Source organism: Abramis brama (genome assembly GCF_963993115.1).
Source record: "Abramis brama genome assembly, chromosome: 7".
Taxonomy (NCBI): domain Eukaryota; kingdom Metazoa; phylum Chordata; class Actinopteri; order Cypriniformes; family Leuciscidae; genus Abramis; species Abramis brama.
The window spans coordinates 22,352,498-22,375,061 of NC_139969.1; the positions used below are offsets into that span (position 1 = coordinate 22,352,498).

The window sequence follows — 22,564 nt, forward strand, 5'->3', positions numbered from 1 at the left end:
GTTTTCAGCGATTTTTTAGCACTTCCTTTCCTGACGCGCAGACTCAAACCGAGCAAAGCGTTACACGGACCACGTGAGCAACCCGTCTGTCTTCTAGTAGCTGTGCTAAGAGAAATCTGAATCATTCCCTTCCGAATCTTGCAGAGACGGAGAGTGTGATTAGGAGCTGTCCATGAGCGTGGAGCAGGAGCAACTTTTGCCAGGTATTCTGATTAATTATATTGTCATTTTGCCTCCACGTCTCCCCGATTGCCCGCGAGCTTCTCCTCCCGTCCATACGGTAATCTCTCTAGTGTGCGACAGAGAGTCGCGTGATTATGACGCAATCGTTAGCATACTTTTACAAAAACTGCTTCTACGGGGCCATTACATAAGCTACAAGGTAATGGAGCATTTTATACATTGTCGTGTTTCTTTAGAAATAAAAAATGGACAAATGGAGTCTTCAAACGCCTCAGATGTAAAGTTATTCGCTGTCAAAGTGACGCCAAAATGAATGGAAGTCAATGGGATTGCTAACGCAAGTGAAGTTCCGCTCAAGATGGCGGCACCCGGCCGACTTCAACTTCCGGTCGACTTCCTTCCCGCTTGGTGACGAGTCACGCGCGTAATGAGTCACGCGCGTAATGGCGTTGCGCTCACAAGCATCAAGATTGCGTCACGTGCGCAGAACGTCTCTACATCAGTTTGACCCCTATCAATAATCTCGTCCCGTTTTAATACCTGCTATTAGGACATAATTTCTTGATCTTCGGACGTTTTTTTTTATTAATAGTATAGAATATCATTTTATTAAAAACCCTTAAGTATTTTCACTTTGTTGGTCAAAATAATGTGGAAAGACTCAGGTTAATGATAAGCAAACATGTAGACAAGCAAAAATTAAAACCATCGAGGAGGCATTTCTCTTGAGTAAAGTCCACTTCAGCAATGATTTTTCCCTCTTAATCAGTAACACACAAGCAAATGAGATTTAAAAAGTGCAAAAGTGATGGAAATGTACTTTTTAATTTTGTTTGCATACAAAGTGGTTTAAAACGTAACTATAAAAATATGGTCTTGTCACCAGTTGTAGTCAGCATCAGAAAACCATGTTCAAAATGACTCTTTCATATACATATAAGCATAAAGAAATAACAACAACAAAAATATTCAAATACATTTCAGCATGTATGTTTTATACATAATCTCTCCATTCCTGACATGAATAGTGTTGTTATCAGATTTAGTGATTAATTCATGCAGTAACTGGTGGTTTTCTTCTTCAACCCTAGAGTACAAGCAGCTGGCTTTTCACCCTACATGAACACAAAGAAAGAAGAGGTCATGTGATGGACTCCTCTTTGATAGGATAAGACACTGAAATGGTAATAAACACTAACAGGCACCTTTCAGGTTGCAAACAAACCTTGTACAAACTGCACACAAGATTGAAGAGAGAACTCATTGCTTTATCCTGAAGAGCATCTGTGTGTTCCTGCAGGAACAACATTGAGCCATTTAATTACATGGATACAAAAAATCCTTATAAATAATAAACAACAAAAAAAACTTCCTTACTCCATTAATGGTTATCCAAGGCACATACTCATGAGGGGGCTTCAGAGAATTTGTTTTCACTGCATTTCCATGCATTAATTTATTGCCCTGGTCTCCCGTCACACACTTCATGACTGAATCCCATGTTATTTCGGGCTTGTAGACTCCGAGACACTGAGATGGAAGGTACAGATTAGCATTGCATTGCAACAGGGTTGATGGATGGATGGATGGATGGAAAGAATAACAGCATGCAAAATAGAAATGACTACTTACAAGCTGGGCTGCTTTCAGCACATCTGCTCCTGATTCCATGCAAAAAATGACCAGAAGAGCATCATCCAGCTCTAATTGATTCAACAGGCAGGTCTGACAGGAAAGATTATAATTAGTATACCTCTATTTTAGCTCTAAACAAGATGTATTCAATGTTAACAACACCAATCCACTTCTGCTTTTAAAAATGTTTGAGTGGTGAAATAAATAGCAAAACCTCACCTCAATCATGTTACCTTGACATTCACCCTCTCCGTGCTGACAGATGAAGGTGTACTTCCCCTGATCTTCTTTCTCCTATTATGAAAACTAATTATGAGCAACAGCATTTAACATTAATGTAACTTACATTAATGTGAGCCTTTTTTAACTTTTAATGTAAAATAAATTGGTTGCTATTTGCAGTGTAAATTGTAGGTACTATATTTGCATTGTGTCAAATACAATAAATATAATCTAGTTTGCATGTTGAATGCAAATAGCAATAGATTCTATTCACAAAAAGTGTAAATAACAGTTATGTGCTGTTTGTACAAAGGGTACATTGTCTGAGCAGCAGTGGGCAGTGTAAATATACCTGTGCATTTCCATATGGAACCAGATCAATGTTCATGATGTTTGCCAGCATAATGTAGGTTGGTATGAGCTGTCCTACAAGAAAACCTCTGCATCCAGGACACAAAGACTCATAGTACAGGCTCACATTCACTTTGTCAGCGTTGGGCTTTGTCACGTTAAACTTCATGCATTGTTCAAGTACCTAAGAAAGAAGAGAATAAAGGGAAATGATCAGTGCCCCAAAAAAAGTTCGGGATTTCCCAGATAGAGGAAAACAAAACGAGAAGCTTAAGTATACGTCAGGGCAATTTGCATAGGCTAATGTATTAATTCAAATGCGCGGTTCCACTTTTTCGTGCAAGTAAAATTATTGTCAATAAAGCAATACAAAAACATAGGCCATCTAATAGTTTCATATTAGGAAATTTAAGGAGTAAGTCGTACGTTTTTTTCGATACTTACCCCACATTCGGCTGCAATGTCTTCAGAGTCGCACCATTGTGAAGGCGGATACTTACAGGAGTAAACAAACCTACCGCTGCATTTACTCAGTGACAATACAGCGAAGAACAACACAGACAGTTTAAAGCCGAACATGATTCCTGGTCACCTGCTTGCCTTGTTCTCTGAATGATAATGTGTAGCCTATGTGTTCAACATTTTAAACTTTCTTCCTCTTACGGAAATCAAAGGGCCGAGATTTTGATTGGTGTATTTACGTGACGTCATTAAAATCCGGCAAAACCCAACACTGCAAATGCTGGATACTTTTATTATGGCCACAAAATATGATTGCTATCACGAGGAATACTTCGCTGAAAAGTTGACTTTTTTTTGCAGTGAAACTTTATGATAGTTGACCGTGAAATTTACATGTTTCCCAATTGAACTACCAAAATGGCAACATTATTAAATTTGGGATTTGTGAACTCACACTGTTGCACGGGTAATGCCACAGTGGGTGACAGTCATAGTGCCTATACGTTCAATAGTTTCTGCCGTCATCGAAACAGTTTTATTCGATTAGACTTGATGGTATTCCACCCTTAATACATTCCCCATTGAGTTACTGTCTGCACTGCAGAGGTAGAACAAAACAAAAAAGAGATTATACTCTGGCCAGAGAGGTGTAAAAGTGTGTAAATGATGGTGCACCAAGGCAGACAAAATGCCATGAACAGCTGAATTCAAATTTTCTAAGCGGGCTCACAATATGGATAATGCTGAATAAAATAAAGGTAGAGTGCAAGCAAATTTGACCTGTCCACACTGTAAAATCAAAAACAAACATTGTGCTGCCTTATTTTTTTAAGTACAGTCAACTTGGATGTTTAAGTCATTTCAACTTAATTACAATTACATTAAACTGACTTAAAAAATGAGCTGAATCTTGTATAACTTATGAAAAAAGTTGAAAATTATTTTGAAGAGTTAAAGCAATGTAAAAACTTATGTTGTCACAACTTATTGATCATGCAGTTTTTTTAAAGTGCACCCCATACTTAACTTTTGTTTCTTTTGCAGCATGTCCATCGAAAGGAACTGATTCTGTTCCAAATGTATAAAATATTGTATTGTGATTATGTTAAAAATGGGGTGAATGTTTTCCAAGTAAAAACTATGAATAAGAAATAGGATGGCTAAGCAGTTATTTGATGATAATGGAATCATTTAAAAACAGCAAAGAAAATCATATAATCAAAACCAAATCATGTATGATATTGATTGAGTGAATAATGCCATGGGTTCAAACCCTGTTCAATGTATTGTAGTAGTAGTATGGACAGCCCTCAACCCACATGAATTTTCACAGGTCACCCCAAGGACTTGACAGGGTGATATACAGTATGTTGTCTCTAACAAAAGCATTTTAATTTAGGTCTCCATTTACAGCCAAAAGCAGTTCTGTAAATACAGAGGATGTTCTATCTGGACCATTTGACTGGCAGAGGCAGAAGTGTCCCTATTAAATCTAATATCCACTAAGAGCTATATGTCATTTCGAAACTTGTTTGTATAGACGTTCTTTTAGTATTTTATGATGTCTTTTTGTGTTTTTGGTTATTTTATATTTTTTATTACATTTTGTTTGTTCATATATGGTGTATACCTCTTTATGAATGTATTCTTAATGATTGTGTTATTTTGTGTAAAGCACTTTGTGCGTTGCAGCTTTAAAAGTGCTATATAAATAGGCTTACTTGCTTAGTGTGCATTTTCCTTCATACTTGATTGCATGATGTGCCAGGGTATCAAAGTACATCCGTTTTTATCTCTGCACACGAGTAATGTAAGATCTGCTACATTCCCTTCTAGGTCTTAAAACCACAATTTCTTACGAGGACATGGTAAGGGTGCCTTTTGTCGACTGCATCCTTGTTGGTTGGAAGAGAAGTACAATTTGAACAGGGACTTTCCCCTAGTCCCTTCCTTTAACGCATACATAGCATATAAAATGTTTGGTTTCAGAAGACGCAGGGCTTTTTTCTGGTCTATTTTCATTCAGCAATATCTTCCTTCTTTTGGGCCTTTCTTTATATTCCGATTGTCACAATCTTCATCCGTTAGATACACTACTTTGGATTTTATTATCTATTGACTAAGATAAATTTATTATCTTGAAACTTATTTGCTAACAATTTTAATATTTACTTGGTCAGTTTGTTGTCTTTATAATTTTCCATTATATAATAACATTTTATTTCTTGTTTAAAATTTGATCACTGACATAATCATTGCTCGTCTGCCTGGATCACACTGCATCACAACATGTATGACAAAAACTGACTTCTTGAGTTTGAAGGTTCTAAAATGAGTTGTATTTTACAGAAAAGTGTCAAATATAATGAAAATGCAGACTCGTCTTGTTTCTGAGTGACCTTTATACATAATGACTGGTGTAAACAATCACATGGGCTGTTTATGCCAGTTTGCTCCTCTGAACAATGACGTCAGTGTCAAAGCTCTATAAATGGAAACAATGTAATGTTTGTATACATGTAGCATATAAATGTTCACACAAAGCCACATTTTTGAATACATAACTGACTGATCCATATTATAAAATTGAAGATTTAAAAACACTATAATCAAAACTTGGAATATATTTAATTTGTTTCATTCATATGCCCTCGTAATCTTTAATTAAAGGCATAAACGCCAATGACCCAACCAAACAATCCATCCCGATGGACAAAATCAAGTCCTGCTCTAATTTGTTTTCCTCATTCAAGTTCTGTTTCACACAACTTTAAAAGTATTGTTGATGGTCAGTATATTTAATGATTTAAAACCATCCTGATCCAGCTGTTGGTCAATTTGAATTCAAAACATTCTCTAGGTTGCCGCTATATTAGGACAGATTTTCCACCCCCAGGTAATCTAAGGACACATGCCAAAGTGTTTGTCAAAGGACAACTGATTCAACCAGTTTGAGGTATGACACTTTCTGCTGCTTCAGCATAACATTCCCTGTAAAAGCAACAGGATAACATCACACATCACAAGATCAAACTGATGACGACAGACCAGAAGGTGCAATAGACTCAATATCTTTTTATTGTCTTAAAAATAATTCCATCTATCTATTAAAGAGCCATATCTCTGTAATGCTTGTGTACCTGTTTGAGAGACAAACAACACTGATGCAAACTGAACACTGAAAAAATCTGCACCCAAAAACAGATTGGAGAGAACAGAAGTAGTAAAAGGAAAAAAAGTATGTACATAAAGTTTGTGCACACACACACACACACACACACACACACACACACACACACACACACACACACACACACACACACACACACACACACACACACACACACACACACACACACACACACACACACACACACACACACATCCAGTAGAAATGTACTGGGTAACAAACAGTGCTCCCCATCCTCCATGTCTAATGGCACTTTGGTGTGCATTATCTTCAACAGGCTACTTCATGCACTAAGGGGAAAGGTATCATTTAGTTTAAAGAGGTGAAGGATAATTAGTGGTCATGTCATAACCACTAAATACAAAAATATATGTCTATTAAACATTTGGCCCTGCTGTATCTTACTTTTCGTTGTACTGTATATCTTGTCTTAGAAAGAAGAAAGGGGAAAAAAAGAACTGCTAATTTTAGTTCTTGCTTTAACTGAGACTCTACAGAGGGAAGAAATCAGGATATAATTGTCAGAATGATTAAAGTCAAAAAATGAAACGTTATATGAAACTTGAAAAAATATGTCTGCTATGGAAAGGAAAAGAAAGCTGGCAAACCTGCTCTTGGCCATAGCTGCATTTTTATTCAGAGAAAATGTTGTGAGGTGAGGGAGCACTGTTTAAAGTGAACAAAGAAGGGAAACAAAATCTTCAAGTTTAAAACAACAGAGGCAAAAAAAAAAAAAAGACAAGAATCCCTGTCTGACAGACAGAGCACATTTGAAAACATCTTCTATTTGGTTAATTAGATACTGTAAACATTTGTAACTGTACTGAATGGAAGAGAGATATTCAAGCTAGCTTATCTTTGAATCGGTAAGGTCATTACTTACAATGAAAAAAACAAAACTTTGACATACAATTATAGTTTCTCTTTAAAAAGGAGTTAAAGAAAATAAAAACAAAGAACAGACCCACTACGGCACGATCATAACACGTTATGACATTATAGGCCTGTAACTAAAATGTGTACCTAACCTATTTCTGTTGCTCATAAAGGCTGTCAAGCTTTAATAATTCTCACTCATAATCACCTCAAGATGTGCTTGTATAGTGCATTTAGAGGAGTTTACTCCACTGCTTTCTCTCACACAAACTCGTCCCATCCAACACTCTGGCTCATTCTCTGTGCTCTCAAAGACCCGACGTCAGTCAGTCTGAACATTCAAGGAATCATAACCAGTGTCTCTGTTTTCGCTCCACTCCACACCGTCATAGCAAAACAACTTCATCCTATCGATAGGATGAAACGAACTGGAGTACACAGACAAACACGCTTACAAAACTAAAACCTGCTCCTCTTTTTTGTCTGTTGTGGATTTATAAACAAAAACGAATCCATCTAAAAGGAGGATGTCAAAAGCGAAGAATTAATATACTAGATTTAGGCAAATTTAAAGTTTCAAGGTTTTAACAAAGTTTTAATTTCAACTTGCCCTTTAAATGAACTGAAATACACTGCATCTGTATATGATAGTTTGATAGCCTTTTGTATTTATTAAAATGTATCCAGAATAAAAGCCTGTTCACACCAACATGAATGTTCGGAACAGTTTAGACCAATGCTTATAAAACCACAAATGGGCTGAATAAAAATGTAATTTCACTCTTTGACAGTTGTGGCATTTTGGAAAAGGAAGAAATGCTCCGGTTACCATGTACCAAACTTTTTGTTGTTCTGCAACTTTTCCTAGGTCTGTCTTTAGCAGTTTATAAGTTATTGTTAAATATGCAAGGTTATTTCTGCCACTGAATAAAACAAATTAGAAAGGAAATTGTGACTTTTTATCGATGCGAGTTTATATCTCAGAATTACACGGTTAAGTCACATGCACTCACAATTCTGAGAAGAAAAGTCCAAATTGTATGATATAAACAACAAAAAAGTTGCAATTACCCTTTTTATTTTCGTAAAAAACAACAACTGTGAAATATAAACTTAGAATTCAGAGAAAAAAAGTTGCGATGTGATTTTTTACTTCCGAAACCAAACTGTACTCTGTAAGAGCCACCAAATTGTAGTTTTATGTAACAGTGGCAGCGGCTCTGGTCATGTGACCAAAAGTGTGGTTGAATAGCTTTATTCTCAGTGCGATAGATAAGAGATTAGGGGGAAAAAAACTACTATTGGCATGTGAATGTTCATGCCAGTCTGAAAGCATTACCAGCCATTCAATCAAATTAAAATCTTTATCACATTAAATTTTTGTCTTGGTGTGAACAGGCCTTAAAAATGGATGAAATTACTCCTGTTGTTAAAAAGGTACCTCAAATTAACAACCACGAAAGTGCATTCTGGTTAAGACCAAACCTCATTAAAAGCATACAAGCTAACAAATAAGAGTTATATTTAATTACAAAAAAGAGGTCTTCTCTAACTTGCTATTCCCAATGCACCTGCAATTAGAAAGCATTTTATTTTAAAGTACTGAACAGAATGCCTTTGATGGGATGATCCTCCTTTTGGTTGTTGGGTTCGAGGAGTGTGTGTGTGTGTGTGTGGCATGAATATCTGATTAGTCAATCTATGGAAGTGAAGCATTCTGTACTGCCCCAATCCCAGGAAAGCTCCTCAAGGACACATGGGCAGAAGGCACTTTAAAACAACTTCCTCTTCAAAAATGTAATTTAATCACTGATTCTTAGTAAGCAAACATAAAATTGCTATGGTTCTGCTTATGATCACTCACAAAAAAAAATGGTACTTTCTGATCCAGCTGACTCTATGATGTAGTGTATCATCTGACAAGATGAGCCACAGCACAAGCCCAAGATGCCATGAAACACTAGGGGAAGTACAGTTACAAAACGCCCAACCACCATTAGGACTTTTTTTACTACCACAATATATCAACTTGCACCTGATAATTACCTAAAAAAATCTGTAATCATGTCCAGGTGTTTTTCCGTTCCATTTTTGCTTGCGCCTGTTGAATAACCTGCTTAGCCCCTTGAAACCGTTCTAAGCGAGTGAAAGTTCCTGTGCACGCGCGTCATTGCTTTGGGATCACGTTTGTTTTGCTCTGGATCTTAACGGTTCGCTAGCTATGCATCATTCTCAAATTACAAGAATCAAAAATATAGCAGGAAGCACCAATACCAGCCCACAGAAAACATTAAGATGCCAGACTTCGGCGCTGTGGCGTAAACTCAAATAAAAGTACACAATTGTTGATGGCTATTTATTCTCACCATGACGACTAGCTTTTAAAGAGGCAGATTAGAAGCTAAAAGGACTTCAGAGTCCCTCAACCACATCTGATATATAAAACAATTTCACATCTTCTACAGGACAACTCACATAAAGAGGAATCTATTGATATGGTTGGCAGAAGCGAACTACCAAACAAATACACAGTGACATAAAGGTGCGTTCAGGCCATGTCGTTATTACCGTAATTACAAGATTACGGTACAGCTCAGAATAGAACATCCCATGTTGTCATCTCAAGACTACGGTAATTACGACATGGCTTGAACGCAGCGTAACAGCTAAAAGATTATCAACAGCTGCAACTTTCAGTTAATTCCTCATCTCGTCCCTGACCCACGTCCTAATCAAAAATATCCAGGACTACGGCGCTAGTTCGAGCTTTCATGGAGTCATGTGACACTTGCCTCTCTCTTGTACTGTGACAACAAATACAGAGTACACAAGCTGTGATCTTACCGTAATTACTGCAGCTGACTTTGATTGATACGGAAAACTATGGGCTTACAAAAAAGCCGTACGCTTACTTACGATAATATACTGTGCTTATCTGTTCTCTATGATAAACGTAAAAGTTCGGTGTTAGTATAGTTTGCTCTGTATAATGTGCTTAATCATGCTTTATATGCGTGTCCTCGGCAGTGTCGTGTCACGGTGCTCATCTAGGCGGCTGTGCGAGGACCGGGTAGGCCAGGGTTACATTCAGTGAGTCGTTGTGCTGGACCAGAGAGGTGTGTTTGTAGTGCAGGACCAAGTCTTTCAAGGAACCGTAAAGGTTGTAGGGCTCAGCAAATCCAAAACCTGTGGCCGTCTTGTAAACCATGCAATGCTTGATCTCTCCATCCACTCTGTTGAAAAAGAAGAACGTGTTATGCGAGAGGGAGATATTAAGGAAGAGTAGGTCACAACTGGGGAAGAGAACCGTAAAGCATTTGACGAAACCAGTTCCAGTTCCTCTTAACACTTCTGGTTACATATATGATTCTTTTAGTAAAAAGGTCATTTCAGACGAGTTTTTAAAATAAAATGTTACACTTTTTGAGACCTGCACAAATAAAATGAATACCATATGTCCATTTAAACAAACATATACAATTTCTAATTATATCCTATATCTCAGATTCTTTTACTTAAACAGGCTAAAGCACACATTCAACTGCAACTGACTTGTTTTATTCAATATTTACACGTGATGAAATTGGTTTGTACTAATATATCAATATATGAATTAAGAAGTTGATCGATATTGTATTTTGCTGATACAATAATAATGTGTAAGAAAAGGCAACCTAAAAAGATTATTGTGCTGATACTACTAAATCTATTTACATAAGCAAAGCGTGTGTCAAGCTGGGCAAGGCTTAACCTTCCCATGGCCATGGATTCGAGACTAGTGTAAGCCTGACTAAAGGTCCAATGGCGGTCTCCAATAATACGGGGAAGGTTTCTGCGCGTTACTGTCTTTCCTTTTACGCAACACAACAAGATTAAATGAAATACATTTTCTCATATGTATTACCTCGTCATTTCATCTGACTCCATAAATGAAAACGGTTTTAATGATATCTGAGCATCATTAAAAGTGAGCGAATGTTTGATTATTATTTTTAAACTCTAAGTATATTTTACCCGTTCCAGATAAGGAAACTATGTTGCTCAGAGGTCCTCACTTCTTCTGTTTACCGCGGGTCTCACGTACACAAGCTCACCAGTTTTGATCACCAAACAGATGTAATTGCTATATACCTGAGATCGGTCACATTCACGTTTACACAATCAAAGATACTTTGGTGTAGCCCCCATGCAATTGCATACACTTGAATTTAACTTAAACGTTTACTTCAGTAGAGGTATGGCCACTATTACAGATATAAGCTGACCAACATTACTTGTTTTATAATAGCTTTGGATTGGCCATGCCGTGGTTTCCTACGTACACTTATCTAAAGTAACATTAAATTAAAACAGAGGTAAGACACACACAAATTTAGATTGGTCAAGCAGCATTTGCTGTTCTAAACGGAAATTCACTTCTTGTCTTTGCAAACCAAGTACACTTGAAATGATGCCAAATATTAGTCGTCACTAATCTGGCACAAAACTTGTGGGAACATACTAATCCGTTTAATCTACTTGGGAAAACTATTTCAGAGTCAGTCGGAATAAAATCAAATGTAACAATTTATTGTGTCAGGTAAATGTATCATGCCAATTTCATAATCAGTTCAAAGATAATAAATACAAAACATCAAATGCTCTGCGAGCCTGACACCAGAAAATACATGATGCTGAGAGTCTCGGCCACTCAAAGCATCACAAAGCATCACAAGTGAGTTCAAATGTTAATTTCCTTTCTCTCAGAGAGTTGCCCTCTATTCCAGTTTTTCCAGTCTTACACTAGCGTGGAATTTTCTCACTCAAACCACTGACTGCTGCTGCTTCTGACTGCTTTTAGAGAGAAGAGCTGCACATAACTGCTGGTCTAGGATCAGTTTTCTCCGTAATAATAGCAAATTGGAGGAATGGAGAATGGAGTGGAGTGAGGAATGGAGCGTGAGGGTGAAATTAGCATAGAACAGGGGTGCCCAATCCTGCTCCTACCGATCGACTGTCCTACACAGTTCATCTCCAACCCTAATCAAACACACCTGCCTTTAATTTTCAAGTGATCCTGAAGACATTAATTGGTTGCTTTAGGTGTGTTTGATTAGGGTTGGAGATGAACTGTGCAGGACAGTCGATTGGCAGGAGCAGGATTGGACACCCCTGGCATAGAATATCCCACCGCAACATTCACATTACATTACGGTGCCCACCGCGGCATCGCCTCCACTGCCGTTTTGCTGTTTTATAAAAATAAAAACCATTGTAAACGTCTGCTTTGCTCATCCAGCACGAGCTGCAGTCGCAAAGTGCAGCAGGAATCACAGTTCACTGATCGCATGTCGATGGCGGAGGAGCTTCCGTGGTGAGAGCAGTTGCAGCGGCAAGTTCAAACTAAACGGACATTTAAGAGATACGGTATACAGTCATTCATACTACTTATTACACAGCATTTCGCCACATAAATAATTATGGAGGTAATATTGATTTCAGATTAAACCGTTTTAAAATTGTACCTGTTTGTATCTCATAATCCAACAGTGTACAAAACAATAGTCACAAAATGGCAGCAGCTGCGTTTGTATGAAACAAGAGAGAGCGAGTCCATGATACTGGATGGCATAATTAAATAACTGTACACAAAATATTGATTTGACTGAGTTTTAATATTTTATTAGCTCACCAAACGCAAAACTTCCACGAAGATAAAACGTTCCTAGCAGGCGTATAGCACTGCTGACTTCAGTAACCCGGATGAGCCTGCTATCTGTTTTGAGCGGTTGTTATCTGGGAATAACTTAGTTCACACTACAGGGCTTAATGCTCAATTCCGATTTTTTGAAAAAATTAGATTTTTTTGCAAGGCCGTTCACATTTCCAATTAAATGCGACCTTTTGTGATCTCCTGTGTGAACGTGAAATGACCCAGAAGTGACCCGCATGCGCAGAAGAGTACTCAACGGTCAACGACGTCACTTGTTGTTTGCGGAAGTAGCTAAACTTCAACTAACTGTGATTCTCACAGCGCTGATCCACTTGTCCGTGCGACACTTCTGTCGCGCCGCGCTCCACTATATTCCTATGGGTGATGTCAAGCGACTTTGACGCGCCCGCAAAGCATTCCGGGAAGGCGGCGCTTCATTTGAAAAAATGCTGCGCGTCAAAAAGCTGGCCGATGCCCATCTTTATGCAAATGAATTCTGTTGAACGCGACGCGGCTATCCAATAGAAGTAGAGCATATGGAGATGGAGGGAAGTCTCTCGCAGGTCCTCTGTTTTAATACGCTACATTTCCCGCTCGGTCAAAACCACGCCCATAGCAGTAAACGCCCATCAACGCACCAATGTGGGGAGGCGTCGCGACACCACGCGACAGTTGTGTCGGACAAGTGGATCAACGCCGTCACACACACACGAGCGTGCGCAGTGACCGTTACACAAGAGCCAGACAGCAGCCGCTGACCTATCTAATATCAGCACAAATAAGTTAACATAACGTTAGTCATATATAATGATGGTGGCCGCGGGATTTTATTTATTTATTTAATTAACGGGCTCGTCGAGGTCGACCCGTTCGGCAGACTTACCTCAGCTCGACGAATATGCAGTCCGTTTTCAAACCGACAACTACTTCAACGCAGAATTATGACGTTTTTCGCGTATCAATGACGTGCGGGTCGGATACATGCGACCTGGCCGTTCAGACTGAAGTCGCATTTCAAATACCCAAGTGGCCTGGGTCGCATTTGAAAAGATCGGATCTGTGTCGTTCAGACTGTCATGAAAAGATCAGATACAGGTCGCATAGGGGCAAAAAAATCGGAATTGGGTCGTTTCAGCCTGCAGTGTGAACGTAGCCTTAGTGCTGGATGGCGCTATTGACCAATCAGAATCAAGTATTCCACAGAGCCGTGTAATAATAACAAATAATTGATCGGGAATCGCTACTTTTCTTAAAGTGAATTGCTACTTTTCCAAAAAGAATCGCTACTTCTCTTAAAAAGAATCCCTACTTTTCTCAAAAAGAATTGCTTCTTAAGATGAATTGCTACTTTTCCTAAAAAGAATCAATACTTTTCGAAAAAGAATTGCTACTTATCTTAGTGAATCGCTACTTAAGATGAATTGCTACTTTTCCAAAAAGAATCAATACTTTTCCAAAAAGAATCGCTACTTTTCTTAAAATGAATCGCTACTTTTAAAGGATTATTATGATTATTAAATCTTTTTTTTTTAAGGGGAAGTGCATTCACCCTTCGCCTATGTCTATATACTGAATGTGTTAAATAATATTCTTAATCTTTCGTTCCTGTGACGAGGCGGCCCAGAGAGAAGCTACAAGAGTTTCTATTGAATTAAATGTTAGATACAGTTTATTGTGTAACTAAAATACCAATCAAATTGTGAATGAAAATAATAAACAAGCCCAAAATACACCAGGACTCTTATTTTTAGATGTCTATGATTTACTACTTCCAGCTGCTAGTTCAAAAAGATGAGGGAGATAAAATATACACTGTTTTAACCATCTACATCATGAAGTAAACATTATTATAATTCATCAACATTAGATCATAAGCAAATGCTTGGCATAATTGTGCTATATTTATTAATTGCAAACTGCTCTGAAACTGCACTGCATTTAGACTCTGAACATGCAGCACTCACATTTATTTAATTCATAGCATTTTGAAGTTTAATAAAATCCCATTAGGCTGTATTTTGTTAAGATATTTAATTTAATCAATAGCTTTAATTTAATTGAATAACTAAGAATAGTACTTTTTAAAGGACCCATTCAGAACAATTTACGCAAAATTCTTTAAAGTCTTTTTAGAGACTACATAAATTGAATCCAATAATATTAAACAGCAATACAAAAAATGAAATACTACGAACAAATAACTGCATATTGTCATGTCATATGAAGTCTCAGCTAGTTGAAAGCCGTATGTTTGATTCACTAAAGAAATGGATCACAAGAGTCTTTTTTTTTTTTTTCAGGAGTCGGACTACACTGTATGAACTGAATGTTTCTGATTCACTAAAATAAGAACCGATTCATTAGAATCATTTGTTTTCTAGTCAAACTGAATGTTTTGCGCTATAGATTTGGTGATGCGGTGCCACTGAATAAGTAGTGGAAGAATACACATTTTAGAACCACTAACAGAACCGAAAGTTGTTTGATTAAAAATGGAACCGGTTCTGAATATGGAGCAAACCCTAGCTGTTGCAAATGTGAATCTAGATGAGGTGAATAGAGCATTGCTTCAGTAACTCACACAACAGAGCATGCGTAGGAGCCTTTCTGGGTCTGGCTCTCTCTGATGAGGAAGGTGCCGTCTCGTTTGCCTCTCAGGAGATCCTCCGCCTGTGTGCGCTTGATGTCCCCTACGTACCAGGAGCACTCGTCGTGATGTGCTTGATCGTCATCGTCGTCCAACAGAGAATAGAAGCTGAAAGTTCAGAAGTGGAATAATGACTATGACTATAATGACTAATAATACCTGATTTATCTATCCAAATTATCATGATTTTATTTAATTTATGTGCTTTGTGCAATAAGATAATTTAGTTAACATTCCTGCTTGTTGTTTATTTAAAATCTTTATGCCATGTCATCACCAAAAAGACAATTTTCATGGCAAAAACTGTGGTTTAACATACAAAGGCAAACAATACATAAAACTCATATCTCTGTAGAATTACAAGGTAAAATCTTAATTTAATATTTGACAGACTCTCTAAATTTGAGGAAAAAAATAAAATAAATCAGAATAAAACCTTTATGCCATATGCTTGACAGTGGAATCTTACAGATAAGATATAAATGTTGAGTCAAGTTCATGATGATGTTAACCTTTTTATAATTTGTCTGTGTAAAGATGTCCAAATTCTCTGTGATGTCCAAATTAATGTTCAGATTGTCAAAGTGGTGTTCTATGGGTATCCCAAAATGACTAATGTACCTGGGCCTGGCTTCATACATCCTATTTGCACTTCTGAAGACAGACTGAACAGAACTTACTCTTCTGATTCATTCATTAAACCCAGCCATTCATTGATCTTCCTTTGCCTTGTGCCTTTCTGAGTCAACCATCTGCAAAGACAATATCAGTATTGTTAAAGGAATAGTTCACTTTAAAATTAAAATTCTGTCATCATTTACTCACCCTCATGTTGTTTCAAACCTGTATGAATTTCTTTCTTCTGCTGAATAGAAAGGAAGATATTTAGAAGAATGTCAGTAACAAGACAGTTTTGGGTCCCATTGACTTCCATAGTATATTTTTTTCCTACTATGGAAGTCAATGGGACCCAGAAACTGCCTGGTTACTGACATTCTTCTAAATATCTTCCTTTCTGTTCAGCAGAAGAAAGAAATTCATACAGGTTTGAAACAACATGAGGGTGAGTTTATGATGACAGAATTTTCATTTTAAAGTGAACTATTCCTTTAACATCACCAGCGGTTACCTGTGAATAAATAACCAGTGTACAGAGTATCCTGAATCTACAGCATCACAGATTTTTTTATTTATTGTGAGCTTGCAGTAATGCCCGTGTACCGCAAAATAACGTTTTTATATTGCGTTGTCTTTACTGGCTTCACTCAACAATGGCAAAAAACAGATTTTTTCAACAAATTACATTAAATAGAAAATACACAAAATACATTTAAGGATACATTAAATAGATCAAATGAGACAGTAAAGGCATTTATAATGTAACAAAAGATTTCTACTTCAAATAAATACTGTTCTTCTGAACTTTCTACTCATCAAAGAATCCTGAAAAAATTATATTAAGCAGCACAACTGTTTTCAACATTGATAATAATAAGAAATGTTTCTTGAGCAAAAAAATCAGCATACAAGTATGATTTCTGAAGGATCATCTGAGTAATGGCTGCTGAAAATTCAGCTTTGCCATCACAGGAATAAATAACATTTTAACATATATTAAAATAGAAATATATGGGGGCTGTTCTTACACAAGGTATTGGTCCCTTAGCTTCCTCAGCTGTATGAGGTCTGGTTTCAAGCTGTTCATCCTCTTGTCTATCTCTCGATTGTCTGTGGCTTGCCTCTTTAAGTCCAGTTCCAATTTCCTCTTGCTGTCATGAATCTCTGTCACTCTGGACTTCAGCTTTTCAGAGTTGCTCTGAATTCTGAATAGACAGTGAAAAAGTTTCTCTCTGATATAGAAGCCAAAACATGACTCGAATTCAAAGTTACACCAGGCAATTATGGATTCTATGGATATAGTGCTCTGATGTGTAATGAAAAACAAGACTACCTCTCAATCTCCTTGTCATTGCCTTCTCTGCGAAACTTCTCAATGTTCTCTCTGCTGAGGCGCTCCTGGGTCTCACACTGCTCCTCAAAGATCTTGATGGTCTCGTTAAAGGCCTCTATGGCTGTTCGCTTCATCTGCAGCTCCTGAGAGATTGAACAGACCATATCTATTAGTGACTCAGTTAATAAGATCCCAATGCATTTAAAGGAGAGATGAAATGCGGCCTACTTGTGATGTGCGTGTGTATTCTTCATACAGTACATCATATTCACGACTCTTCTCCTGAAACTGCTCGTGATAAACCTTCAGCTGCTCTCCTACCGCCTCAATACTGTCCTCTTTCACCACCTGATCCTGCAGAACACAAGAAAATGTGTTCACAAGCCCTAAAATATTTAAATGTGAATCTAATATCATGTGGACCACTTTTAAGGTATTTGTATGATTTTTTTGGAAACTGACAATTTGTGGTTGCTATGAACAGCCATTGTATGGAAAAGATCTTTAAGAATATTCTTATGTACGTTATGAAGGCAAGTAAATAATGACAGAAATGTCAATTTTAGGCAAATTATACCATTAATGCGAAAAGACAGCATCAGTTTGAGCATTGTGAAGAGCGGAGGCATCGCACCTGCTGATATTTAGACACGGGGAAGAGCAGGCGAGTGTCCAGCTTGGCGTTGTACTGAGTCAGTGACTCATGTCGGTAGTGGTTGATGAGCTCCACCACAGAGAAAAAAGTAAGAGGTTCTGAGAATCCATACTTCCCCCCGCGGTAAAAAACCTTGATCAGTTTGTTATTTCCTCCTTTCCTGGAATAAACAACACAACCCTTTGATCATGTTGTGTCCCTGTTAGACATTCCACTTTTTAATCATGCATAGTAAACAAATGATTTGGCCTAAGGAAGCGCTCACCTGAGGGTCAAGGTGTACTCTCCCTGCACTTTGCTTGAAGCGTCCCGCACCAGGAACGTACCATCAGGAGTGTCTCTCATCTTCTCATTCACTTCCTCTCTAAACCCGTGTGCACCAAACAAAGATTCGTCATATACAGAAATGTGTGACGATCTTAATAACAGCTGACCAGGTAATTATATCAGCGGTTTACCTGGAAATGTCTCCCCAGTACCATTCAGCGTCACTCAGTAAGCTGTTGTTTCCATTGGTCACAGATGAGGCCATGGCTTTGGCTTTGGGCGGTTTAGGAGGGAGAGCTAATTAAACAAGACAAATAAGACAAATATTTACGATAAAAATAAATAAATCTTTGTTTACCCCCACACGACTGAGGGCATCATCTGCTTTCACGACTTTCATGCATCGTCACCATAGAAACGTGCAATGTTATATTACAGCGACAGTGTCTCTGGAGCCACCTGTCTTGCTCAAGGGCGTAATGGTGATCGCCCCGGGAACAGCCCTACAACCTTTCAGCTACCAGCTTAGATATTTAGCAATGACATGATGTTTTCTCTTCTGGAGTAGGGTTTATGTCTAAACTACAGGGAAGACAAAGCTCTTTTGATTTCTTTCTTTTTTTCATTTTTGTGATGGCAAAGCTGAATTTTCAGCATCATTACTCCAGTCTTCAGTGTCACATGAAATCATTCTAATATGCTGCTCAAGAAACATTTCCTAATATCATCAATGTTAAAAACAGTTTTTAAATTTTTGTGTAAACCTTGATGTTTTTTTTCAGGATGCTTTGATGAATAGTTTAAAAAACAGAATTTATTTGAAATAAAAATCTTTTGTAACATTATAAATGTCACTTTTGATCAATTTAAAGCATCCTTGCTAAAATAAAAGTATTAATTTCTTTGAAAAAAATCTTACTGACTGACAGTTTTGAACGTTAGTGCGTGTGTGTATATATACACATACACACACACACATCCAGAGCTGAACATTTCCATCTTATGTCTATAATATACTGCATTAGTGGCATGTTATAAATAATCAGAGTTCTTTAGTGCGCTTGCATAATTGCAATGTGAAACCAAACCAAAACTTACCAAATGTATAAAATCTATCAAAACATGAACTTTGGTTCTGACCTTGGTGTGGACTTTCAGGTGTGAAAACGCCTCAAAAGCATTACTATTATATACAACAGGTAACTCACCGGGAGGGGTCGGCTCTTGTTCCCAAATTCTCTCCAAAAGAAGTCTCTCAACTGCAACCGCAGGAAACCCCTCATCTTCCTCTGACCTGAAAATCAAACGAATAGAAATGGAGATAGTTTGCACACGTGCAAATTTTCAGCAACACATTTCCAGAATTTGTCTCCAGCCAATAGAAACATCACGCTCACCCGCTCACAGGGCCCCTGATCAGCAGAGGGCCAAAGATTTGGCCGAGGGTGTGAATGTCGAGGCCGTTGTGCTCCGCGCACTGGCAGACCTTCTCCAGGTGTCTGAGCAAATAATGCAGCGTCAGGATGTTCTGCAGTGGAACTTCAGGTTTCCCCAGTGCCTCCCACAGCTGCTCTCGTCGCCTCACGGAGGGAACGTCTATTCATGAATGACATCACCGTGAGCGCATGCGCAGGCAAAGACAGGGCAGACACTCAGCACATTTGAGCTGTTTGTTCGCTGAGTTCATATAATTCTGTTACTTTCTATACACGGTGCTCTTTCGTCCTGCACGGATAAGTGAAAAGTGGCACATACCTGATTCTAGTTTCACTGCTGCCTGAAGGTCTGTATAAACAGAGGGTGGGATGATGGGGGCAGGAAGTTCCTGCAGGTACCGAATAAGAGCCTCCGAGAGTGCATGAATGTCCCACTGTCCCACGTCCAACTCCTGCAGCTCTGCACAAGACAAATGTCCGGTCACATCATGATCCACGCACTAATCCAATAGATCTAATCCAATACATCCCTTTCAAGCACTTTAGAGTTACACAGAGTTAAATAAATATGTTGTTACTTATTGTAACCAATTAGCATATTGCTGGGTAATTTTATCCTACCCTTAACCGTATCACTCCTGGTTATCACACTTTTGTGATTATGTTTATATGGTGTATATATAGTGAAGTTAAAAAAAAATCTAATTTAAACCTGGAAATATCATTTTAGGATTAAAAAATAAAAACAAGAAAATGTAAAATGAACTATAAATATCTATTACATTTTATTACTAATTAGTAGTATTATTACAAGCAAATATTATACTTATATAATATTTATTATTATACAATACATTATATAATATTTATTAAATAAATAAATGTATTTTAGGTAGATGGATGGATAATTACACAGAACTATTTAATTTATCATCTCAGAATTATTAAAAAAATCAATCACAAGCAAAAAGTCATATTTTGTTGTTTTATTATTTAATGCATATTTTTTTCCAATGTAATAATTTAATTAAAAAGTTACATTTAAAATGTAAAAGACATTTTAATAATTTCTCAGCAATGTTACAGCTGAAAAACAATGTTATCAATAAAAAACCTAGTTAAATAGATAAAATATTTAAACAATGTACACAGGCTAACATCAACACTAAAATGAGACAAACAGAAAGACTTACAGCTACTAAGAATAACGCGCAAAAACACTAAAGCCCTGCCGCTGTACATGTTTCCAAGTACGTGAATAAAACTTTTCCACTTCTGCGAAAGAGAAGAGAGTCAAAAGATGAGAACAGCGGATTTAACTTACCAGTGAGGCTCTGTCGTTGACTGTCAGAGGCTGAAGCGGTGGATGTCCTGTAAAGTGTCATAGAGTCCAGACCTAGCAGAAAATCGAGGCATTAGTTCATCTCTCAAAAATAGATCTTCCATGCCAGCTTGGATTAGAGAAGCAGTCACATCTAAACATTAAATGTAAAAGCCCGGAGATATAAATATATCCAGTCATGCTATCGGGAGAACTGGGAAAACAGCCCAGCTGAATCCCTGAGCTCTGTTTTAGTCTGTGAAGAAGTGAGAAGACGGCTTCAGTCAAGCCAGACAGTCCGAGCGTCACTCAGTCTCTCGCTCAAGGGGAGAAAGAGAGGGACGGCTCACAGCGAAAGAGGAAATCTGGGTGGTAATAACTGCCATATGGTGCAATAAGAAACATTTTTCACACTTCTGCTTCCAATATTATTTTCAATGTGGAAATATCTAGTAAAGATACAATCAATTTTAAAAGAGAAATCCAAGGTAACTTTTTATTTTTCTTCTTTCTTGTGTTTGGAGGCGCTCTGCAGGACTCCTGCTCACTCTGGATTTGAAATATCATGTGTCAGGTTCTCTAACGAACAAACCACAAACAATAAAGCCCTTTACATGACATTCAATGACACAAAAGTATTACCTGTCTGCTCAATTGCTTCAACCAACTTAATAAGATTTGGGGGAGCAGTTTCTAGGTGTGTGAACTGTTTGGTCAAGTCCAGGACTGGAGCAACTGAAACGGCAGAGAAAGAGGAGAATTCAAATCAAACCTTTGCTTATGTGCTTCCAAACAACAGCTGAAAATAAGAAGCAGCTTATTTAATGAACATCAAAACCAACAACTAAATTATATCACTTACTGAACATTTTGTACAGGGGTCAATGACAAATATATATTATTTTTTTAAGAAAGCCAAGCACAAAGTTCTTATACCATTTTCAACAAAAGTTGACATTTAATCACTCAACTGTCATGTGGTGTAACCATCAAGTAAAAAGTAATACCATTTTCCTTACACCTTGAATGAATGAGTGCACACATCTTATTCATTATAATTCACATTCTTAATATATTTTTCAAGGTAACAAAAAAATATATATATTTTTACAAATATCAAGAATTATAAACTCATAAATATATTACGTTTTTGGGGAGTCACACCACATGACACTTTTCAACCTTAAATAACTGCTTTGTCACAATCTCAAATTATCTGATATTTATTTTAAGAGACTTGGTGACTGTCATAAAATGGTCTGCAGGGTTCCACTCTATGACATCATTTCCTGTTGCATGTTTTTTTCCCTCCAGCTTGGTTGCACCATATGACTTTGGAAATTGCTTTTTAAATATTAATCAGGGTTAATATTAATAAGCAGGGTTTTTCCACTAGAGAAATAATCCACGATTATGCTTTTTTTAAAATGGTTTTCTTTTCATGTGGTGGTTCTCTCTATTTATATTTTCTATATTTAGTTTTTATTCCCCAAAACAAAAATGATCAGAGTGAATTTTAATGTGTATTCAATTTACTGAATGAATTGCATTTTTATGTTGTTGTTTTTTTTAAATAGATCCAGACAAAAAAAAAAAAAAAAAGCATCATACCATGGACCCATGGGATCACATTTAACGGTTTCCTTTTTTATAAATAAAATTAATGCCATAAATAC

The 22,564-nt window shown here is 37.3% G+C and overlaps 2 protein-coding genes across 3 annotated transcripts in view; both read right to left on the reverse strand.

Annotated features, from left to right (window-relative positions):
• Positions 1-989: 989 nt before the first annotated feature.
• On the reverse strand, positions 990-3,076 carry ifi30a (IFI30 lysosomal thiol reductase a). Its single transcript, XM_084118915.1, has 7 exons — positions 2,836-3,076; positions 2,393-2,575; positions 2,038-2,112; positions 1,816-1,908; positions 1,561-1,713; positions 1,409-1,477; positions 990-1,298 (listed from the first exon to the last, which is right to left on the reverse strand). The coding sequence occupies exons 1-7, from the start codon at positions 2,968-2,970 to the stop codon at positions 1,233-1,235; spliced, it is 774 nt and encodes a 257-aa protein (XP_083975041.1). The 5' UTR covers positions 2,971-3,076; the 3' UTR covers positions 990-1,232.
• A 2,832-nt stretch (positions 3,077-5,908) lies between these two features.
• The window catches only part of pik3r2 (phosphoinositide-3-kinase, regulatory subunit 2 (beta)), a 33,173-nt gene continuing 16,517 nt past the window's right edge, over positions 5,909-22,564 (reverse strand). For both annotated transcript variants that reach the window (XM_084118913.1, XM_084118914.1), the window contains exons 3-16: positions 21,531-21,623; positions 20,892-20,963; positions 19,887-20,027; positions 19,529-19,727; positions 19,340-19,425; positions 18,323-18,428; positions 18,130-18,228; positions 17,844-18,024; positions 17,438-17,563; positions 17,210-17,352; positions 16,905-17,081; positions 15,939-16,010; positions 15,193-15,366; positions 5,909-10,152 (exon numbers count right to left, since the gene is read on the reverse strand). In XM_084118913.1, the coding sequence (XP_083975039.1) occupies positions 9,963-10,152; positions 15,193-15,366; positions 15,939-16,010; positions 16,905-17,081; positions 17,210-17,352; positions 17,438-17,563; positions 17,844-18,024; positions 18,130-18,228; positions 18,323-18,428; positions 19,340-19,425; positions 19,529-19,727; positions 19,887-20,027; positions 20,892-20,963; positions 21,531-21,623 (1,859 nt within the window). In that variant the 3' untranslated portion in view covers positions 5,909-9,962. The remainder of the gene's footprint in view (positions 10,153-15,192; positions 15,367-15,938; positions 16,011-16,904; positions 17,082-17,209; positions 17,353-17,437; positions 17,564-17,843; positions 18,025-18,129; positions 18,229-18,322; positions 18,429-19,339; positions 19,426-19,528; positions 19,728-19,886; positions 20,028-20,891; positions 20,964-21,530; positions 21,624-22,564) is intronic.